The sequence below is a fragment of the Furipterus horrens genome, unplaced genomic scaffold (genome assembly GCF_987537825.1).
Source record: "Furipterus horrens unplaced genomic scaffold, mFurHor1.1.pri manual_scaffold_4, whole genome shotgun sequence".
In the NCBI taxonomy this organism is placed as follows: Eukaryota; Metazoa; Chordata; class Mammalia; order Chiroptera; family Furipteridae; genus Furipterus; species Furipterus horrens.
This window is the reverse complement of record NW_028327174.1, coordinates 200,574,140-200,588,779: the sequence shown is the minus strand read 5'-3', so window position 1 is coordinate 200,588,779 and position 14,640 is coordinate 200,574,140. Positions and strand designations below refer to the sequence as shown.

The 14,640-nt window shown below is 60.6% G+C and overlaps 1 protein-coding gene across 1 annotated transcript in view; it reads right to left on the bottom strand.

Annotated features, from left to right (window-relative positions):
- Positions 1–14,640, bottom strand: part of HMCN2 (hemicentin 2) — a 132,180-nt gene that overhangs the window by 36,935 nt on the left and 80,605 nt on the right. Inside the window, exons 44-61 of the mRNA XM_090274902.1 lie at positions 14,239–14,400; positions 13,263–13,544; positions 12,124–12,291; positions 10,899–11,012; positions 10,108–10,194; positions 9,280–9,471; positions 8,263–8,436; positions 8,053–8,166; positions 7,410–7,552; positions 6,892–7,042; positions 6,025–6,243; positions 4,191–4,304; positions 3,688–3,875; positions 2,640–2,736; positions 1,664–1,825; positions 1,410–1,523; positions 938–1,140; positions 226–307 (exon numbers count right to left, since the gene is read on the bottom strand). Of these exons, the coding sequence (XP_090131028.1) occupies positions 226–307; positions 938–1,140; positions 1,410–1,523; positions 1,664–1,825; positions 2,640–2,736; positions 3,688–3,875; positions 4,191–4,304; positions 6,025–6,243; positions 6,892–7,042; positions 7,410–7,552; positions 8,053–8,166; positions 8,263–8,436; positions 9,280–9,471; positions 10,108–10,194; positions 10,899–11,012; positions 12,124–12,291; positions 13,263–13,544; positions 14,239–14,400 (2,766 nt within the window). The remainder of the gene's footprint in view (positions 1–225; positions 308–937; positions 1,141–1,409; positions 1,524–1,663; positions 1,826–2,639; positions 2,737–3,687; positions 3,876–4,190; positions 4,305–6,024; positions 6,244–6,891; positions 7,043–7,409; positions 7,553–8,052; positions 8,167–8,262; positions 8,437–9,279; positions 9,472–10,107; positions 10,195–10,898; positions 11,013–12,123; positions 12,292–13,262; positions 13,545–14,238; positions 14,401–14,640) is intronic.

The following is a 14,640-nucleotide window of genomic DNA, read 5'->3' as shown; positions in this document are numbered from 1 at the left end:
CTCGCAGGCAGGTGCTGCGTTTAGCTCCTTTTATGGAAGATAAACCCGAGGCTTCAAGGGACGGTCATTCTGCCGAGCCCCCCGCAGGAAGTCCTGTTCTGATCTCCCTCTTTTCAATTCCAGAGCTTGTCCCCTCCACACTCAGCAACCCCACTTCTTTCCATCTACTGCCCTCCCGTCCTCGGCAGCCCCGGGCGTTGCTGAGGATCCCACGGCCAGGCTTACCCTGGACAGTGAGGATGAATGTCCGCATGGCCTCTCCAGCCACATTGCTGACTTTACAGCTGTATAAACCTTTATCTGGCACCTGGGACAGAGACAGCGCGTGGTGACAGGGTGCACGGGCCTGGGCCTGTCCAGGTCCCAGAACCTTCCAGAGCAGGGACTCCCCAGCTACGCTGGTCGTGCTTGGGAAGCCAAGGGGAGACCTGGCCCTCCAGCCTTCCCCAAGAACTTCAAGAAGCAGGAGGGCCCACAGCAGGTGAGAGCACGGGGGCTGAATGCCACCCCCTCGCCCCCTCCCCCCACCCTCCGCCAGGGGCTTGTGTGTCAGAAAGCCTGGAAGGAAGGACCCCTCGCTGTGGGGACAGAGCTGAGCCAGGCAGGAGGAGCCCAGAATGCATTTCCAGAGGAGCAGCGAACATCCCCCAAACATCCCCCAAACATCCCCCAAACACCGTGATAGTCTAATCTATACCGTGCGGGGTGGGGGTAGGGACAGAACTGACCACCCGGGAGTCATAACTAGAGGGCCTGGGGAGCTTTAGACCCCAGGGACACGGAGGCAGGAAGCCGAGAAGGGACCCGCTCCAGGGCACTCTGTGATCAGTGTGGGTTCCATTCTCCGGCCCCCACAGCCTGCCACACAGCTGCCCACCGGGACCGGGAGGCGACGTGGCACGGCCGCCGCAGCTGCCCACACCCCCGGGCTGCTCACCTGGGCATCCAGGATCTCCAGCCTCTGCCCGCCGTGCAGAGCCCGGGCCCGCTGGGTCGGGACCAGGGGCTGCCCGTCCTTGTACCAGGTCACGGCCGGCTCAGGGAGCGAGTCTGTCTCACAGCTCAGAACAGCCTTGTCCCCCGCCTTCACCAGGGACCTCTCCTGGGGGCTGCTGGGGGCCTGCCTGAAGGTGGGGGGAACTGGGGCAGGGGCCAAGCAGAGTAAGGGGCTATGGCCTTCCCCGTGTCCTCCCCAGCCCCAGCCACAGGTGAGCAGCCTATGGGGCCCATGAGGGTCACACAGTGGCCCCACCCCAGGGGAAGGCTCAGACCCAGGGAGTCAGGGGACAAGGCTGCTGGGTGACCTGGAAAAGCCCCCTGTCCTCTCCAGGCCTCAGCGTCCTGGGTAGGGGCCCCCAGGGCTGTTTCCTACACAGGGCTGCGCAGGTGGGGGTGCAGACAGGACATACCCAGCACCCTGAGCCGCACCACCTTCTGGTCCCGGCCGGCGGCATTGAGGGCCTCACACACGTACGTCCCGGAGTCTGACGGCTGTGCCCGGGCCAGCTGCAGCGTGTGGGTGCCTGCCGTGGGGGGCAGGGAGTCAGCCCAGCGCACCAGCAAGTGGGCTGCTCCCCAGGTGCATGCCCCCAACCCTGACTCCCCCAATGAGACTCCCAGTCCCGCCCCCACAGAGCTGAACCCCAAGCCTCAGTTTACCCACCAGGCAGGAGAAAGACCTTTTCTCCCAGGGAGAGGGCCCGGCTGTCCTTGAACCAAGTGACCTCAGGGCTCGGGTGAGCATGCACATCACAGGGGAGGGAGACGCTGCTGTTGAGGACGGCGGTGACCTGCTCTGAGTCCTGGCCTTCGATTCGTGGTGGCACTGTCCCCGGGGCCACCAGGGTAAAGAAAGACACTTGAGAATGCATTGTGGCCAGGGAGCGGGGAGCCACAGAGAGAAACCCAGGGCCCTCCCAAGCTCCTGGCACCTCACCTGGGTGCACTGTCAGACAATAACGTGCAGCAGCCCCCGTTTGTCACCCTGTGTCACAGATGAGACCATAGGGGCTTGGAGATAAGAGAGGGAGAGTCGCCCTTCCGAGGCCACTCCGCTAGGCGGTCAGTGGCAGAGCCCAGATCTCAGTTCAGGTTTGAGTCCTGGACCTCGAGTGCTCAGCACCGTCATCCCTGCGTCCCGGCGGCCCCAACGGCCCCACACTGGGGGGCAGAGCCCACAGCACTGAGGACCGTGTATCACAGGAGTGCGGAGGCCGAGAGGGCCCACTCCGGGGCGGGGAGACCCCCACTGCGTGAGCTCTCTGAGCATCCCCACAGCTGTGAGATCGGGCCAACCTCCCAGCTCTGCTGGAAGGGGTCACCCCACGCCAGGTACACAGTAAGTGCTTCATGTTGGTGCCGTAAGGCCTCAGAAGAGCCGTTTCCTGACCACCTCCAAAATCCTCGGGGGCTGGCTCTCAGTGACCAGGCTACCCCAGTGCTCTCTGGGCTGGGATGTGGCTGGTGCCAGGCACGGATCCCTAACCTCTGGGTGCAGCCCCGGGGCCTAGGACCCAGGAAGCACCAAGGTGGTGCCCCTTGGGGAGGGAAGAGGGGCTGAGCCACAGAGCGGATGGGCAGGCCCAGAGCATAGCCCCTACTGGGAAGCCCCAGGGGACCGCCTGCGCAGCCCAGCTCACCTTGTACCCTGAGCGTGAAGAGCTTCTCCGCAGAGCCCGCCGGGTTCTCGGCCACACACATGTAGCTGGCGGCGTCAGCCCCCTCCGCCGTGGAAACCTGTGGGCACAGGGACACGGTGCCTGGGAGATGCCATGGTTCTGACGGCTCCGGGCCCCTCCCCAGGACTCCTGGGAGGGATCCCTCACCACGCCAGGCAAGGCGGGCACCCAGAGGAGCCCCTCAGAAGGCCGCCACTGATGGGCACGCACACCGCACGTCCATCTAGAGCAGTGGTTCTCACCCTCCCTAATGCCGCGACCCTTTAATGCAGCTCCTCATGCTGTGGGGACCCCTAACCATAAAATTATTTTCGTTGCTACGTCATAACTATAATTTTGCTACTGTTATGAATCGTAATGTAAATATCTGATATGCAGGATGTATTTTCATTGTTACAAATTGAACATAACTAAAGCATAGTGATTAATCACAAAAACAATAGGTAATTATATATGTGTTTCCCGACGGTCTTAGGCGACCCCTGGGAAAGGGCCGTTGGACTCCCAAAGGGGTCGCGGCCCACAGTTGAGAACGGCTGCTCTGGAGCTCTCGGTGCCATGCAGCAGGGGACTGTGAGGGGGGGCTGGTGCACCCCTACAGCAACGGTCTCCCCAGGCCTGAGGGGGGCTGATCTATGCCGGGTTGGGTTCCAGGGGTCCCATGCAGCGGTGTCTGGATACTGGGGGGCCAAGGGTGCTGTCTGAGGTCCCAGGGGCTGCGCCTGGCTCTGTAAGCGTCAGATGGCACTCCCCCGGGAGGTGGCCCTGTGCTGCGCGGGGCCCCAGGTGTGGCATTCACATGCGTTCTTTTCGGACGGCACCAGGACTTCCAGGAGCCGTGTGTGACCCTGCGCCTGCCAGCAGCCACGCTGTGGTGCTTGGACTCCACAGTTCGGTGGGCCGAATGAGATCCCCGGCGCCCCTGCGTGCTTGCGGCACAGAGAGCGGCAGCTCCCGGGTTCCCAGACGAGCTGTGCTGCCTTCGGCCCAGGCTGGGGGACGTCCTGACCTGCAAGATTTGCCCGTCGTCCAGGACCTGCAGCCGTGGGCCCGGCAAGAAAGGCAGCCCGTTCTGGAGCCACGAGATGGTGGGCACGGGGTTGCCCAGGACTGGACAACGTAGGCTGACAGTGGTGCTGGCGTTGACGGTCACCTCCTCCACCAGCTCCTCTGTGTCGCCCAGGATCACGGGTGGGGCTGGGGTGGGGGAGAGGAGGGTGAGGAGCAGGCACTGGCTGAGGCTCCCTGTGCTCTACGCAAGCCCTGATGCAGCTGAGGACTCTGGGGCTCAGAGAGGGCTGTGAATCGCTCAAGGCCACACAGCTAGGAAGCAGCTTGCGGAGTCTGAACCCCGTCCTGCCTGGTTTCACAGCCCAACCCCATAACCCCTACATTATCAACCTCCAAATACTGCCAGGCTGAATACGCTCTCCACCATGACCCCCTTCAGGAGAGGCCCACATGGGGCCTGCAGGCCCGAGACACCCCCGGACCCCCAGGCTGGCCACTCACTCAGCACCGTCAGCTCGTAATGCAGCCAGTCCTCGCCCACCTCGTTGGAGGCCTTGCACGAGTACCTCCCAGCATCCTCTGTGCGTATCAGGGGGATCTGCAGGACCCGGCCTCCTGCAGGGACGGGGGACAGAGGCCTGAGCAAAGGCAAGGAGGCCTGCTCCTTCCTCTGGAGGGGACCTGGTACATATCACCCTGCCCCCCCACCCCCACCCCCGCTGCCTCATCTGTGAAATGGAGAGAATCGGCCTGTCTGCCCCAGTTTACGGGGCCAGGGGGTCAAATAAAGCCCAGGAAGGCTGCTGTGTGCCAGGCCTGGCCAAGCGTTTTCCTGCTCTGAGACTCCGTGTGCTGTAAACACTCCCATCTTACAGATGGAGCCACCGAGGCTTCGCAAGGGCACCCAGAGTGCTGACTGAGGATGAGGGAAGGGCCAGAGAGCGGGGCAGAGGCTCTCAGGAGGCACAGAGGCAGCTCCGGGCTGTGGTGCTTGGGGCTGGGGGTTGCTGGGAAGGGGTGTCACCTAGGACCCCTGTGATCCAGAGCCAGCCGGGGCCAGCCACACCCTGGCATCTTTGGGGGGTTACAGGTGGCTTCTAGTAGGAGCCAAGTTAAGGTCACTCTGTGCTCACATTCTGGGTTGCGGGCTTGCTGGCCCAGGCCATGGGGGGCTTGTGACCAGGGTCAGAACCAGAGGCTCATTGCATGTAGAACCAGGGGACAGCGGTCATGATTAGGGAGGGTGTGGCCACAGTCAGGGTCACTGAGGTGTGAGGTGAATCTATGAGCTCAGGACCAGGAGTCAGTGGCCAGAGTCAGAGGTCAATGGTAGGGCTGGAGTTTATGGCTAGGACTGGGGGGTCAGAGGCTGTGGTCAGGGGTCAGGGGTCAGCTGACGGCTGGGATTAATCTACAGTGAGAGTCGGAGCCAGGGATCAGCATGTGACTGAGCTCACTGTGTACCCAGGGTTTGGGTCAGTGTCCAGGTCAGAGGCAGGTTAAGGGTCAGTCCAGGGGTTTCTGAGAGGAACAAACAGCTTTCAGCAAGCGCTGCCTCTCCCAGATCTCCGAGAGGCTGCCTGCTTTTGCAAGAGCCAAAGTACAAGCCCCGGAGTGACCTGTTCGTCAGCATGCCCTCTCCTGCGCGACCCACCCCTACCACCATGGCCCAAGCCTGGCAGGATGTGGGCGAGTCCTAAGCCGGGAGGCCACCAAGTCCCTGGCCATGGGACACTGCAGGGCTCCGTGCCTGGAATAACTGCCATTTCTGGTCTGGCCCGGGGCGGCCGCCCAGGGAAGCCGGGCATGTCTGAGCCCCACACCAGAGCCTTCCATTCAAAATCCTCCAAACAAAACAAAACAAAACAAAACACCAGAAAAATATTCTAAAACAAAAGTGTTGCTTTAAAAAACAAAATCACCTTAAATAAATATCTAAAGTCATAAAAAAAAAACCCAAAAAACAAAAACAAGTCCCACGAGTCATGACCTTGAATCCCAGTGTGCGCCTGAGCCCAGTGAGAGGTCCTTCCACTTTGGGGGTCACGAAATGCTAATGCAGAAGCAGCCGTCCCTCCAAGAAGGGCACCAGCATCAGCCGATTATTTCCAGACAGTGCAGACCTTGAGGCCCACAGGACTTCTAGTCCAGGTTTACAAAAGGCAGCTAAGGTCCAGAGTGGTCACAGGCCCTGCCCTAGGTCACACCGCAAGCAGCACCCAGGGGAGCTCAGAGGGCTTGTGGAAAGGCAGCTGAGGGGACCCGCTCTGATGTGGGTAGTGGCCCTGGTCACTGCCTGCAAACTCCGGGACTTCTCTGTGCAGCCCCGGCCTACCTTGCAGAACGGACACCCCATCTGTGGCCGAGAGCGGCTGGTCCTCCCTGTACCAGGTCAGCTCCGGGGGTGGGACTGCGTCCGTGTCACAGTACAGGTACGCGGGGCTGTTCTCCACAACCTCGCGGTATTCCGTCACCCCGCCCCGGGCCTCCTCCTCCTGGGACAGGCTTTCGAAGGCTGCACTGGCATCACCCACCTTCTGGAACATGGGGGGTACTGGGAAGGGAGGGGGTGATGAAGCCATGATGACGTGAAGCTGAGGGAGGCAGAGACGCCTCTGCTCCGACAGCCTCCCCTCCCAGCCTCCCCTGGGAGTGGGAATCGCACCCTTTCAGCCAGTCCCAGACAACAAGGCGTTTTTTAAATTCACTCATTCCTTCAACGAGTGTTTATTGAGCAATTACTACACTGGGTGCTAGAATCAGGTTCCTGCCCTCTGGAGCACGTGTCTAATGGACACACAAGACTTCTTGCGACTGGGTGATGTTTTTCAGGGCAGGAGGCCAGGTATTAAGCTTTAGCTAGTGTGTGTGTTGGAGCCCAGAGGCATCAAGTCATGGGCTTTCAGAACTGGGGGTGTGGGGGTGTCCAGGCCACCTGATTCAATCCCTCACATTGTACAAGGCAAAAAACTAAGGCCTAGGGGGCAGTGATGTCCTTAGGTCATGAAGTGAGGTCATGCAAGAGCCCAGGCCAGGAGTCGGGGAGCCAGACGTGCCCCCCAGTGATGTGAAAGGGGCGGGCAGGCCGGAGCAGAGCCCTCCCACCAGGCCGCTCCAGGAGCAGACACTCGCCACGCCCAGCCGTGCCACCACCCCCGCCCTGGGCCCCTGCCCCCACCGGGCCCTGCTGGCCCCCACACACCCTGGATGAGCACAGTGAAGTCCTGGTCATCCTCGCCAGCCACATTGGTGGCCACGCACAGGTATCGCCCCGAATCCGAGACCTGCGTGGGCTGGATCTGAAGCAGCCGCCCTTCGCCCAGGATGCGGAGCCGCTCATTGGGCGTCACGGGCTGTGGGGGGAGGCAAGAAGGGAAATGGGGATCAAAAATGTGGGCAAGGGGGCACCCAGACAAGTGAACTTAGGTTTTAATAAGGTTTAAAAAAAAGACAGCGAAATGACAGGACACTCTGACAAGTTTATAACACCAAATCCGTACAACTTAAAAATCAGAAGAGAATTAAATGGGTGAATGTAGAGTTTAATGTTTATGAGATTTGTTTCTATAAAGGGTAGGATCTCCTATTAAAATGGAAAGGGGAGGCAGCGTCCAGGCCCGCCCGGGGCCAGGTGCGTTGCCTGTGTTTACTGGAAGGCTCCGGGCAGAACCAGGGGGCCCAGAGGAGCACCCGAGGCTGCTCAGGGGGCCCCGAGCTTACCCGTCCATCCTTATACCAGCTGATGGCAGGCGGGGGTGCAGCCCAGCACTCACACTCCAGGGTCAAGGTACTGTTGACCTTGGTCTTCACTTCCTTCACACCGGCCTCCCTGCTGGAGTCGTCTTTGGAGATGGAAGGAGGGACTGAAAATCACAAGGGGGTCTGAGCAGCAGGCTTGGGGTGGGGGCACTGAGACAGTGCTCACCCTGGTCCCAGGGCCAGGAAGGGCAGGGGGCGCTGGCTCGGGAGAATAGAGGAACAGGGACCCGGAGACCAATCCACTCCTGGGGCTGGCCACTTAGGGCGTCGGCGTGTTGTGAGCACTGGTTACAGGGGCGCCAGGCAGGTCTGAGCCAGGGGAACTCATAGGGCGACCTCTGGGAGTCCCAGGTCTCAGGCTGAAGAGCCTCTGGTTATATCATAACCCCCCAGGACTGGAGTGGGTCTGGGCCTCCACGTAGCCGAAGTCCTAACTCACTGTCCCCTCCTCCTAGAGTCCTTGGCCCTAAGGTGGAATGACGCAGCCAGCCCGGCTGCCTGGTGACTATCAGAGGAGACAAGCCCCTGGGGTGTCAAGTACAGCCCGGGTGCTGGTGTCCCAGGGTTCCCACCCGGCCAGAGCCCCAGAGGTCCCCGGACTCACTGAGGACTTCCACATGGTAGTTCTTCGTGGCCTCCCCAAGCTCATTGGTGACCACACAGGTATATTGGCCAGCGTCCTCCTTCTGGGCATTCAAAATCTGCAGCCCGTGGGTGCCTGCTTGCGGGGAGTGGCCAGGGTCACCCTGGGCATGAGCTCAGGCTCACCAGTCTCTTCCTCTGACCCCACGCTCCTCCCCCCAGAGGGCTTCACCTGGGAGCAGCTGGATGTTCTTTGAGGCCTCAAAGGGGGACCCATCCTTCATCCAGGTGATGGTGGGGGAGGGGAAGGCCAGCGCCTCACAGATCAGAGAAATGGGGTTGTTGACGGTCACGGTCACCTCCTCGTCCGCACCGTCCTCGGTCACTCCCAGGATGGTGGGAACCACTGTGATGGGAGGCCGGGAGAGGGCTCGTGAACGGGGAGCCCCGACCCTGGGCCTGAGCACCTGGCAAAGTCTCAGACCCTGGTGCTCAGCCGCCACGCTGTTGCTACTTGCAGTGCACAGACGGGAGCCGAGGCTCAGGGGAGCCCAGGCCGGTGCCGCCAGACTTGAATTCAGGCCTGGGTGATCCACAGCCCCAGCTCCCCCCACTAGGCAAGGCCACAGGACAAGCCGGGCAATTTCTGCCCCACTTTCCCCGACAGCCTCTTAACACCCAAAGAGCATCTCCGGACGTAACCAGAGCCTTCTCAGTTCTGCCTGTGTTTCCAGCTTGCACCGCTGAGCCCAGGGCAGGGTGGTGGAGTGGGAGTTTTGCTCCCTGCTGAGCAGAATAACTGCTTCCATCGGTCCTAAATTTTCCTCTTTCAGCCCCTGCAGGGGACTCTCCATTCCAACACCAGCACTTTTAGAAACAGAATTTACAAACCAGTCTGTGTCCCTCTCATTTTCTAATCTGGTTCTCCAGCCTAACAAGACAGTTGCCTGAGGGAAACAGATGGCCTGGAGGGCATCTTGTCACCTAAGCCACAGGGCTCCATTGGCAGCACGGGGACAAGCACATCACCCACCTCCTAGGGTTATTGTGAAGTTTCAACCCAAAAGGCCTATACAAATGCCTGGCCTATGACAAACGTTCGACCCGCAGGGCTGCTGTGGTTATTGTTATTGCTGTTGTTGAACTTGGAGAGGGGCGAGAAAACATAGTAGTGAACTTGGTGGGAGGACGTCTGTCAGGAGCTGGTCAGCTTGGTTCTCCCTCCTGCCAGGAGAGGCCCGGCACTTACCCAGGACGCTCAGCTGGAAATGTTTGGTCTTCTCCCCTGCAGCGTTGGCCGCGACGCAGGCGTAGTGGCCGGCGCTGGACAGGTTGGCCTGGATGACTTGCAGAAGGGCTCCATCTGGAGAAACGTAGTGGGTATCCCCACCAGCCAGCGGCCGGCCATCTTTGAACCACGTGACCTCGGGCTGCGGGCGGCCTGTGCGCAGAGGAGAGAGGCAGGGGAAACAGTTCAGCAGGATTCGACCAGGTTAGAGCCGAGGTCGGAGGCTGCTCCAGGGAGGGGTGGGGGGCATGGATTTTCCATCTCAGTCCAGAGGCCCATGCAGCAGGGCAGGACACAGAAGCGGCCACCAGACCTGGCCTGGGCCTTTTCCTAAGTGGTTTGACTGCCTTTTCCTTACCGAGGAGTGGGGAGAGGTGGCTTAGCACAGACAGAAGGAAGACAAGTTATTCCTTCCACCCATCCATCCACTGATCTCCTTCCATCTTCATCCACCCATCCCTCCCTCCATCCATCCATCCATATATATACATAGATACATCCATCCATCCATCCACCCACCCACCCATCCACCATCCATCCATCTATCCCAACCCACAGCACTGATGGGAGCCTCCTACACCGGGCACTGGGGGAACCATGGTGACAAGGCAGCTCTTGGGTCCTCAAGGAGCTCAGAGCCCAGCTGGGGTACACAGATGTCACTGTGGTCCAGTGCAGTCAGTGCTGGGATGGAGAGCAGAGGGGCTGAGGACAGGCAGACCAGATCCCCAGTGCCCCTTTCTGAAGCTGCCTTCTCACCATCCTTCCAGCCGCCGTGGGTGGCCTTACCTGTGGTATTGCACGTCAGGTGGGCTGTCTGTCCCTCAGGGACCTTGATCGCCTCCTCCAGGTGCTCGCTCTCGATACTGGGAGGAACTGGGAGGCAGGGAGAGGGCCGGTTACTGACGGGGTTGGCTCACTCGACTGAACCACCACCAAGCAGGACACCCAAAGCCCACGGCATCTCACTTCAGGTCCCTGCGCCTCGGTCTCCCCACCCCTTGTGCTGTGAGCCTAACAAACCTTCGCTGCCACCCAGGGGCAGTACCAGGGCCTCTGGGGGAAGGCCCTGATGGAGGCAGGCAGTTTGGGTGGCATTAAAAATATTTTCAGCCTTGGCTGCTGTGGCTCAGTGGATTGAGCGTCGGCCTGCGAGCCAAGTGTCGCTGGTTCGATTCCCAGTCAGGGCACATGCCTGGGTTGCACGTCAGGTCCCCATTTGGGGGCGCGAGTGAGAGGCAACCACACAGTCATGTTTCTCTCCCTCTCTTTCTCCTTTCCCCTCTCTCTTAAAACAAAATCAACAAATAAATAAATAAATAAATTATTAAAAAAAAATTTTTTTCCCTTCCATGTGGAATTAGTCCCTGCTGTGTCTAAAATATTCCATGACAGCCTCAGAGCAGAGGCTGCTGGTGAAGCTAAAAAAAAAGCCTTGGTCTCTCCCTCCTTCCTGGGCCAGGCCCTCTGCTATAGCAAGAGCCCTTCATCCTGCCCGCCAGCATCCCCCCGCCTCCCCGCTGTGAGCTCTGGGCAGGAGGAAAAGGATTGTGGCCTAGGAACGCGAGGCTGTGACGTACCCAGGACCTCCACGCTGAAGTTCCTCCGCGCCTCCCCAGCCGGGTTGCTTGCCAGGCATGAGTAGAGGCCTCTGTCCCGCTCCTGTACCCGGGTCATCCTCAGCATCCAGCCGCCTGGGGAGGGAGAAGCCTGGCCTCTAGGCATGGCTCTGAGCAGCTTCTGTCCCAGCTGAGCCCAGGCTGACCCCCAGGGACGGGAGTGTGCCAGGTGTCATAGTGAGACATGTACGTATCTGCCTCCCTCAGTGCTCCATTCCTCAGATGGGGAAACTGAGACCCAGGAGGGTCATCAGGTGGGTGGAGCCCCCCAGACATTAGACACACACCAGGGTAAGCCTAAGATGCTGTTCAAGTGACAGGGATCTGTCACCTGACTAGCCCCATTTCTGGAGTCTGTCCGGGGCTAAAGGGACAGCACTGGGTCTGGCCCAGGTCAGACCGCCCTGCTTCTCTGATGGAGCCTGTAAACGGGCACCTTCCTCCAAGGACCTGTCAGAGGGGAGCCAGCTCCTCTCAGAGGAGACGAGGGACCTGCTAAGACCGGCCCAGGGAAGGCACAGACGCAGGCCACAGGCCATCACTGCCGCTCCTGAACCCAGGGCAGAAATCACTAATCGATCACTGCTCTCCCTCCCTGTATCATCACAGCACACCAGGCCGCTCCCGCCACGTGCCCAGAAGCGGAGCACAGGGAAGCTTATTTGCCATCCCAGCTTTGGAATAACTGGAACATCCCTGTGGGGAGGCATTGATGGGTCCCTGAGGGTAAACTTCAGGGGCCTTGAAGTCCTTGCAAGGTTTGGATGGGACACTGCCTCTGGGGCCTCAGTTTCCGCACTTGTGTGCCAGCAGGAACCATCACAAACCAGCCCTGTGAAGAGGGACCTTTCGGAGGTGAAGGTGCTTAGGTCACTATTTCCGGAAGTTTGTTACTGCTCTGTGGGGTATTATACAAGCACCAGGAGTTTTTGCTACAGGACTTATCAGAACCTTGACTCTGTCATCGGTCACTGTGACACATTTCCTAAACGTGTTTAAATCTAATATTTTTTTCCTGGAGCCCATCCCCTGGCCCGTGTTTGGGGCTGCACTCTTGGGGGACCAACAGCTACAATGTTTAGGCCTGCCTGGCAGCTCAGGGCCAGAGGCTGCAGGTGTGTGATGAACCGAGGAAGAAGCAGAGGGCCAGACCTCAACACCAGGACTCCCGGGGCTGGCTCCTTACCCGCCAAGAGGTAGGTGTCCTCCCCGGGGCGGACAGGCTCCTCCCCTCGGAACCAGTGGACCCCCGGGGGCGGGACGCCTGTGGCTTCACAGAGCAGTGTCAAGGAGCTGTGCAAGGCAGCGGTGACATTGGTCAGCGGGTCTAAGTCTCCGATGAACTCCGGGGGCACTAGACACAGAAAAGCAGCTTTATTCAGGATGCAGACAGGACTGTACGCTCCAGTGACTGCCTTCCCTGGGGCCCCCCACTCCCATCAGGAGGGTCTGAGGAGCAGAAGGGATAAGACCAGAGCCACCCCTACTGAAAGGAGTAAGTGGTGGCCACAGGCTGGGCTTTGGCATCCGGCAGACATCTTGGGCCTCAGTTTCCCCGGCCCCGCAGAGGGAGGCCAGGAGGATGGCAGGAGAACATGGGTAAAGCGCCCAGCCCAGGGACCAGGGCCTGGTACGGAGCCAGCACTGAGCAAACGAGACCAGTGAGACAGGTGACCACGGACGTGCTCCCCAGACCCGCACATCGGGGCCCTGTGGCACTCTGTGGGCTCTGACACACGTCCCCAGAGGAAGCCACGCCCTCTCAGGCAGGGATGAGCAGGCCGGGGGTCCCAGCCACACTGGGGCATGACGAGAGGGGCCTCCCATCTCTCCCCGCTGTGCCCAGAGGCACACAGTAGGAGCTCAATAAAAGGCTGAAATCCCAAGGCTGCTCTGGACACCCTGAATGTGTCACCCCTCTGGACCTCTGTGGGGTCTGCTCCCTCTGCCTGGCGCCTGGTTAACTCCCACACTGCTTTTACACTGCAGCTGGAAAGTCACCTCCTACAGGAGGCTGCCCTGACTTCCCCCGCACGGCAGGGTTCAGCCCCTGGAGTTCCCGCATCACGTATAGGCCACACAGGAGAGAGACTGCTTGTCTCCCCAGTGCCTGGAACAGAGGAGCGGAGCAGTGAGCAGGGGAGAGAGGGAGGAAAGTGGGGAGGGCAAGCAGGACTCTTTGAAGCCGGTCCCCATCTCAGAGCAGTGTGGGCAGCTTCCCCCAAGGACAGCGCTCCCCAGAGGCGTGAGATGGAGCTGGCTTTGCCTTCTCCAGGCCGCCCCCCAGCCCCGCCGGCCCTCCTCTGGCAGCCCACCGGTCCTCACCCTGCACGGAGAGAGCAAACCGCCTCTCCGCCCTCCCAGCCGCGTTCTCGGCCACGCAGCTGTAGCGTCCGGCGTGGGCAGCCTGCGCCCGCTCCACACGCAGGCTCTGACCCTGGTTCTGCAGCCACAGGCCGGGCTCGGCCCCCACCGGCTGGCCGTCCCGCTCCCACGTCACCCTGGGCGGGGGATTCCCTGTGACGTTGCACTCCAGAGTGGTCTCCCCGGCCTGGACCACGGAGACCTGTGCGGGGGGCTCCCGGGGGCCAGCGATCTGAGGGGGAACTGGGGTGAAGAGAAAGCTGCTGTGGCTCCCGTCGGGCCCCAGGCTGCTCTGTGCTCCCCACTGCCCCTCGGCCAGGTGACCTCACCTCTCTGGGCCTCTATTTTCCCTCCTTAGAATGGGGTCTTAGCAGTACCCCACACCCTCCCCCACACTGGGATCCCGGAGAGGACCTGCTGCTTGGAAAACAAGCTCATAACACAGCCCGTGAGATCTGAGAGCTTTCCTTCCTTAGAAACGGGGGCTTCCTGGAGCTTAGACAGTCGTTGAGGCTGGCTAGGGTGGGGGTTATTCTCCCCAGGATGCCGTTCTTGGCTTTATTTTCCAGGCTGATTTTTATGAGCTTGAGCTATTTCATCACCGCAGGACCGGCAGCAGGAGACAGGCCTCCATTACGGATCTCAGCGTCAGAGAAACTTCCCATGGCTTTCAGTTTCCGACCGTTTCCTGCTGTGTGTTCTCCCCTCTGGGCCACGGGGCTGCCCCCTCCCACACCCAGGCCAGAAGCCGGGAAGCTGACTGGGAGGAGCAGTTAATAAAATGCCACTCGGCTAAGAGGGGCCATGAAACGTATTCTCGTCACCGCTATTCCTGTCCTGGCATGGATTCTGGGCGGTGGGGTCTCCCCGGCCAGGGTGCCTGGCTGCCCACCCGGCGGCCCCTCCTGCCTGGTTCGGGTCGCCCAGCCCAGCTCACCATGCACCTCCAGCTGCAGGGCCTGGCTGCTATTTCCCGCCACATTGCTGCACTCACAGGTGTACGTGCCCTCCTGGGCTGCCTGGGCTTGGCCCAGGTACAGCAGCCGTCCCACCGAGGACACCTGCCCGAGGCCGGTCCCCTCCGCCGGCATGGGCTGACCTGGATGCAGCAAGAAAAAGCCCCTGGTTCCTGGCTCGTGCACCTGGAAGGTCTGTCCTTCCCCATCCTGGCTAACTCCTGCTCACCCTCAGGTGTCCACTCAGACGTCACCTCTGCCAGGAAGCCTTCCCTGAACACCCAGTCTGATCCTGGCACTCTGCTCAACTCTCACAACCCCTGAGCGTCTCCTGATCACAGGTGTCCGTCCGAATCCCAACCCAGCCTGGACCATCCAAGATG